The sequence below is a fragment of the Rhinopithecus bieti genome, unplaced genomic scaffold, assembly GCF_001698545.2.
Source record: "Rhinopithecus bieti isolate Rb0 unplaced genomic scaffold, ASM169854v2 scaffold_13262, whole genome shotgun sequence".
Taxonomy (NCBI): Eukaryota; Metazoa; Chordata; class Mammalia; order Primates; family Cercopithecidae; genus Rhinopithecus; species Rhinopithecus bieti.
This window is the reverse complement of record NW_016808004.1, coordinates 4232982-4240618: the sequence shown is the minus strand read 5'-3', so window position 1 is coordinate 4240618 and position 7637 is coordinate 4232982. Positions and strand designations below refer to the sequence as shown.

The following is a 7637-nucleotide window of genomic DNA, read 5'->3' as shown; positions in this document are numbered from 1 at the left end:
TCACAATCTCTAACTCTCGCTGGAATCAGAATGACTAAGCTTACAGGCCAGTCTGGTGTTACTTTGTAAGACCCACCTCTCTGGAGACCACGTTGAGGTCCCTGGCAAGGGCCCTGACCATTAACCCTGAAAACCCATTAATCCCCCCACCCACCACGGCAATGGCCGATGGACCCCTCTGTGCGGGCAGATACACCCATCCCTCCTAAGGGACCGAACCTGTCTATCTCCCTGCCCCAGGTACTTTAAGTTCGTCCCAGGCCAGCAATTCCCACCTCTTGCTGAAGGCCCCTGGCTCCATCCAGGATTACACTGGCCAACAGATCTGGGGTATAAGGACCCGAAGAGCCCGCCCTCCAACCTCGCCTGCCGAAGGCGCCCACCTCTATTCCACTCAGATTAAACGAGAGAGGTTGAAAGGTTTAAACGCTTTATTGTGCCCAAAAATAGGCCCATGGAATGAAGGGAAGCGCCGCGCAGCCCTGAGCCCGAAGCGATTGTTTGTCGCGCACCCAAAGGCAGGGAGGGTGGGGAGCCGGGAAGGGATGCGCGGCCTCCGCGTCCCGGCGCGCCTGGGCCCGGCCAACCAGCGGCCCCCGCCCGGTGGGCAGGCGCGGCCTCGGCCAGCAGCGCCTAAGGGCCAGTAACCATGACGACGACCGTTGCCAAGGCCGAGAGCCAATAGAGGCGTCGCCAGGGCTGTTTCAAAAACCTAAAGCAAACAACGAAAAACGCTACATCGTTGGGGGAGGGGAAAGCCAGAGAGGACCCGGGGCCCCTCCCTGAGGCTCAGACCAGGCCCCGCGGCCCCGGCCAGGGCGAGCCGTACAAAATCTACGTCACTTGGGGTAGAAAAACAAAAACACTGAAAAGCCCACGCCGGCCGCTCTGACCAGCCGGCACGCTCACTTGCGGCCCTTGGGCACTTTGGGGACGCTGGGCTTGGCCGCCTTCTTCACCTTCTTGCCCCCGGCGGCCGCCGTCTTCTTGGCCTTGCCGCCTTTGTCCTTCTTGGCGGCAGCGCCCTTCTTGTGCGAGCGCTGCTCCGGCTTCTGGCCCCTGGCGGGCTTCTTGTCCGCGCGCCGGGAGCCGGCCGCGCCTGGAGCCGCCTTCTTCGCTTTGTGCGCTGTGGGCGCCGGGGCGGTGGCGGCCGCCGGGGCTCCGCGCCGCTCCCCGCCGCCCTCCAGCTTCTTGCGGTTGAGCTTGAAGGAACCGTTAGCGCCGGTGCCCTTCACCTGTAGAAGCGTGTCGTTCTGCACCAGCGCCTTGATCGAGTACTTGAGGTAGGTGCGCCCGTTCTGCTGATCGAACCACGGAACCTTCTTGGCCTCGGTGTAGATCTTGGCTAGCGACGAGCCGTTGCGTTCGCCCAGCCTGCGGATGGTCTCCACCACCAGCTGGCTGTACTTGCCCGGCTGATTCTTCTTCTTGCTGTTCTTCCTCTTCTTAGATGGGGACAACGCCGCCGAGCCGCCGGCCTTGGTCACCTTCTTGGCCATCCCCTCGGCGGTCGTCACCGGCAGGGCCTCCTCGAGCTCCACAGACATGGTAGCAAGCGGGTTGGTGGCGGGCGGCGCGCGGAAGCCGGGGGGCCGCGCCGGGAAGAGGAAGGCGAGGGGCGCGAGGGGGTGCAGGGGCTGGGGCCGCGCCGGCGGCTCCAGGCGGGAGCGCGGCGGAACGGGCTGGGGCCGGGCGGCAGGGCTGGTGGGGCCGGGCCGGGCCCGGAGCGAGGGGTTGGGGGGCCCGGAGCCGGGGCCGGGCTAGGGGACCGAGTTGGGGTCAGAGACCGAGTCCGAGCCGGCGGTTGGAGCTGGGGACGCAGACCTAGGCCGAGTTGGAGCGAAGAGAAATCCCGCCGAACGCGAGACACCGCCGCAGCTTCCACTGGAGCCTCCGGAGCTCGCTGGGCGTGCGCGCTGCGCTCTGGCGGGAGGGCGCTTCTCTCGGCTTTTTATAGCTTCATGGCGGACCACGTTGAGAACAACAACAGCCTGGTCCGGGGCCAGCGCCAACTTGTGCTTCTTGGAGCCCCTTCTCCGGCCGCTGGCTTCTCAGATCGCGCCTCTCCAGCGCCGCGGCGCCCGCAGCGGGGCGCCCCGGACGGGGCCTGAGCTCCTGGCGCAGTGGAGAGGCGGCTTTCGTCCGGGAAGGGCTCAGCAAAGGCGAACGGAGAGGTGCACCCTAGGCTGCGGGAGCGCGAGAGGAGGGGGGCACTTCGTTTGGAGGCCAATAGCGCGGGCCCCAGGGGAGGCCCCACGGCCGGGAGCTTGGCGGCCGGCAGCCCAGAGAAGGCCACGGGCACCCGCGCCCTGGTCCAGCCCCGGGGGCTCCAGGCCTGCCCGCAAGAGGAGCTTTAATTTGTCCAAACTAACACAGGGCGCGCCCTCACGTGGTCGGCTGGGGCAACGTGAACTGCGCTAGGACATCCTCGGGGTTTTTCCGCCCCATCCAAAGCGGATGGCGGATGGGAGGCACTCTCCAGCTGCACCCTGGGGTCTGGTTGTGCTTCTGGGGGCCTAGGCACAACCCGGGAAATGGAGGACGACAGCAGGGCCTCTCTGGGGACTCTGCCTCGCCTCTCCCCCCACCCAGTTGCCGCTGATGTTCCCATGGTCTCATTTTGTGATCCACAAGTAGCTGCCGTCGGTCCTCCCGAAGCTAAATGGGGACTCCAGGGTGGGACAGGGTGGGCGGGGGTGAGGCTTTGACCCCCAGAGGAGTTACTGTGAGAGGATGGGGAAGAGATTCGCTCTTAGTTCCTGGGCGCACCCCTCCCCCTCTGCCGTGCACAGGGAAATGATGGCGGCAACACAGCAAAGGAGACCATGTCCTGGAGAGGGTCCCGGATCCGGGGCCCCACCCTCCCCGGGGGGCTTGTGCAAGCCTGGCAGCTCGATCTCTGCTGATTCTCGTATTGGGGGTGCAGAGGAGGCACAGGACAGTTTTTGTCGAAGCCAGTGCAGCCTCCACTTGGGGAAGCTGAGACCAGAGTAAGATGCTCGGGTAGGAGAGGGGATCCCTTTGGGGGTACGTGATGTGTAGGGCACAGGAGTGGGGTTGGGGCTGGGGGGTGGCAGGGATGCAGGCAGGAAACAGTCTCCGGAGGCCCAGCATAGAAAAGCGATGGAGGGGTGAGGGGGAACAGGACGCAGGCGAATTGGGATTCCCAGAGTGAGGGACAGGCACATTTACAGGTGGACAGAGCAAGAGGCCCTGAAAAGGGGATGGGTGGGTGCATTTGTGGCCTTGGACCCAAGCAGGCTTCTCTGGGTGAGGGCTGGCAGTGCCTCCCTTCTTCTCCAGCTCACCCCTTTCACACACACACACACCCCATTTTGTCACCCTGACGAGGGAATAAGCCCTGGAGAGGAAGAAATTGTGTCTAGGAGGAAACGGTGAGCCTGGATGAGTTTCTTTGCCGGGAGGCTGGCAGGGGCATGGAGCCAGGGAACAGCCTTTGCCTCCCCCGGAGCACTGGGTACCCTGAGAAAAGTGAGAAGAGAGATTGCAGCCCAGGTCCCTGCAGAGGAGGATGGGCGCCTTTCCCAGGAAGGACTGGCTGATTGGACTGTCTCCAGGGCACAGAACAACATTGAGAGACAGGCCTCCACCTGCTTGAGGAAGGCCCATGTGAATTTCCTGACACAGAATGGGGACGGGTTTCTGACAGCACCACCCAGCTGAGCCTGCGCAGACTGCACAGCTGTTTCCAGGCCAGGCTGGCTGCATGGAGGACATGAGAGGAGCAGCCAGCTGTGTGTACTGGACCCACTGATCAGGGTGCTCAGGACCAGGAGCCCTCTGAGTATGTGCAGAGGGGACTCTGGAGAGAGGAACGTGGCGGCCACAGCTGGAGTGACCACAGTGTACAGAGATGGGATGGGAGCAGGAAACCCAAAAGAGCTGGCCCTGGAACTAGGTGGAGGGGAGGCGGCCCAGCCATGCCAGAGAGGGTAATAGGGTTTGGATCTGTGTTCCCACCCAAATTTTAGGTTCCATTTTAATCCTCAGTGTTGGAGGTGGGTCCTGATAGGAGGTGATCAGATCATGGGGGTGGATTCTAAGGGTTTAGCACCATCCCCTTGGTGCTGTCCTCATGATAGTGAGCCATCATGAGATCTGGTTGTTTGAAAGCATGTTGCACCTCCCCTGAACCTCTCTTGGTCCCGCCCCTGCCATGTAGGACACCTGCTCCACTTCACCTTTTGCCATGAGTAAAAGCTCCTTGAGGCCTCCCAAGAAGTAGATGCCCCGTGCTTGCTATACAGCCTGCAGAACCGTGAGCCAATTAAACCTCTTTTCTTTATAAATTACCCAGTCTCAGGTAGTTCTTTATAGCTTTGTGAGAATGGACTAATACAAGGGGCTTGAGCTTAGGTCTTCTGAAAAGTCAAAGGGTGAGGAGAAGTGATACCCCTGAAGGAGTCCCAGCCATGGGCGACAGGGCCATCGCTCGGCCTCTTGTGCAGCCACCGCAGGGAGAGGAGTTTGCTGGACATGCCACTCTGGAGCTGGCTGCAGCCACAGGCTGGGCCAGGGACACTCCTGGGTCATCCATGCTGGGGGAAGGGCGGATGCTCTAGTGGAGACCGAGGGACAGGGTCAGGGAGGAAGGCAGGACCCAGGTGTAGCCTCCTTCATGAAATCTGAGGAGAGGAGATGCGAGAGAGGAGGACTGGGCACCACAGCCAGTACAGCCACTCGCAAAGTGGAGCCGCCGTCTGGGGGACTGAGGAGAGTGGCCAGGCTCCTGGCCACCATGCCCTGGGGCACCTGCCTGGGACTGCAGGGGAGAAGCAGTCAGCACAGGACTGGAGCCCTGTGGGCAGGGCAGTGCTGTCCAGTCCCAGGGGGAGGAAATGAAGGATGCAGCTCAGATCCCACGCCAGCGTCAGTGTGCACGTGGGCTGGGGGCCAGCTCCTCAGCCTGTGAGAGGAGGGAGGCTTTTGTCAAGAGGGAGGCTGCCTGTGGCCCAGGGCTCAGAAGACTAATTCTAGACTTGGGGAGCTGGCAGGGACTAAGTGGGATCTTCACTTGCCCTCATGATATGGTGGAGGCAACTGATGCCTGAGGAGGGGGTTAGCCAGAAGGAAACCAGGACTCAGGCTGGGGTCTTGAGGCCTTCAGGGTGTCTCTTACCCCCCCACGCTCCTGGTCACCCTTCCTGCATTACCCCACCAAAGAAACCATAGGTGGGGAAGGTCCCAGATCCTCAACCAAAAAAAAAAATGGCCAAATATAAGAAAAGGAGCTTTTGGAAGTGGCCAGGGCCTAGCAGAGACCAGGGCAAGACCATGTACCCAGCACCTGAGTCGTGCCCTTCCCTGGGCCTGGCCAGTCTGGAGGAGGCTCTGGCTCGTGAGCAGTGGGATTTCTGGGGACGGAATCCGGAAGGGGCTCTATGGCTGCTGGGCTCTCTCCTTCCTCCCTATTTCGGAGATTGTTCAGTCCTGGGGCTGCAAACACCACCAGTACCCTGATGATGCGGTTCATTTCTCTAGCCCGAGGTTGGCCTCTCTCCCATGCAGACCCCAGCATCCCGCTCCTCCTGCCACTCTCACCTGGAGTCTAGGTGTGGCCCACACAGACCCCGCTCCTCCTGCCACTCTCACCTGGAGTCTAGGTGTGGCCCACACAGACCCCGCTCCTCCTGCCACTCTCACCTGGAGTCTAGGTGTGGCCCACACAGACCCCGCTCCTCCCAAACTTTTGCCAGTGATTCTGCCCAGAGACAGGAACTGCTCCCTGATTTCCCTACTCTCTCATCCAACCCATGGCTTCCTGCCTGTTAACCCCAGAACTGGTCCCACAGCCACCGAGCCCCACCCTCTCTACCCTTTCCCCTGGCCTCCTGTTCTCTCCACACAGCCCCAACACAGAAGTCTGAGTGGTGGGTCCTGGCTCTGCCAAAAGGTCTCCAGTGGCTTCTCACCAGACGTAGGGTAAAGTCTCCCAACACCTTTGCCACTAGCCCCTACCGAGGCTCTGACCGCAGCTCCCCACTCAGTGCTCAGCCTCACAGCCTTTTTTGCTGCCCACACATACCCAGAGGGCTCTCATGACCCTCTGGCTGGGGTGGCCCCGTGGCTGGCTCCTGCCCTGGCCAGCCTCCCTAGACCCCTCCTCAGGTGCTCCTATCAGAGCACCCTCCCTACCTGGCTCACAGCACCTGCCATCTAGTGTGTCCATTGAGTTGTGGTCTGTGAGCTAAGTGCTGGGTAGGGGCGGTCATGCTCGTAGCTGCACCAAGGCAGGGTGGACGCAGCACGCTCCCAACACAGACACACCTGCAGCAGCAGCGGATGGGAGGGAGGACAGGGGTCAGGAGCTCCTGGCTGGGCTGTGACCTGGGCTGTCCTTCAAACCCCGGATGTGATTCCTTCCCCACCACCACTGCCCAGCCTCAGTCTCCCAGTTTGTATAAAAGGGCTAGATGTGTGGAGTCTGAATGATCCAGCTTGACAGTCTGATTCTGGGCCTCCAGACACACACTCACCATTCACACCCACAGTTCACACCCACAAACACCTACTCACACACATTTACCCTCACACATGCTCACCATTCACACGCACATTTCACACATGTACACCTACTCACAGTCACTTGCTCACACACGCTCACACCATTTGCACTTACAGTTCACACGCACAACTCACCTACTCACACACAATTTACCCTCCCACTCACATGCTCACATACAATTCACACAGTTCACATTCATACACATATCTACCCATCCATTCACACATATATGCACACACTCACTCATACCTACACATTTACCCTCACACATACCATTCACACCCACAGGTTCACACATTCATCTACTCACACCTCCATCCTCTCATTCATGTGCTCACAAAATGGTCACACAGTTTACCCCTCACACCCACATGCTCACCCATTCACACACCATTCACATAGATTCATACACATTCACCTACTCAGACACATCATCCACCCATTCACATGCTCACACACACGTTCACACAGGCATGTGCCCTTCCCACTCATAAGCTCCCCATCACATACCCTTCACACCCACAGGTTCACACACACATTCACATGCTCCCACTCACTCCCCTCACACACATATGCTGATTTACATAGCCACTTGCACATATACACACACGCTTACATTCACACAGGTTCACCCATTCACACACACTCGACACATTTACCCTCACATTTACCCACTCACCATTCCCACTCACCAGTTCACATGCACTCACCCAAGCTCACACTTGACCATGGACACACACTCAAACATAGGTGCTCACACACATGAGCCAATGCACACTGACCTAGCCATTCATACTCACACACATCCTCACATACCCACACAGCTCTACACATACCCACTTTCTTACACGTACCCACACATCTCTACACATACCCATTTTCTTACACATACCCACACATCTCTGTACATACCCACTTTCTTACACATTCACACACAGACCTATAGACTCATTCAAACATACCCATTCTCACATCCTCAAAAACACCTGTGGCCACTTCCTCACTCACACACAAGGTCGATGCCAACTGCAGGGAAAAACGTGGCGTCAGCTGGGGTCTCGCTGGAGGCTCTCCCTGCCTTTGCCCTCTCTGTCCTGTCTCGTTTCCGCCC

The 7637-nt window shown here is 59.6% G+C and overlaps 1 protein-coding gene across 1 annotated transcript; it reads right to left on the bottom strand.

The window, feature by feature from the left end:
• Nucleotides 1–413: 413 nt before the first annotated feature.
• H1-10 (H1.10 linker histone) lies at nucleotides 414–2440 on the bottom strand. The gene has a single exon (XM_017884990.1). The coding sequence runs from the start codon at nucleotides 1545–1547 to the stop codon at nucleotides 906–908; it is 642 nt and encodes a 213-aa protein (XP_017740479.1). The 5' UTR covers nucleotides 1548–2440; the 3' UTR covers nucleotides 414–905.
• Between the last annotated feature and the right edge of the window lie 5197 nt (nucleotides 2441–7637).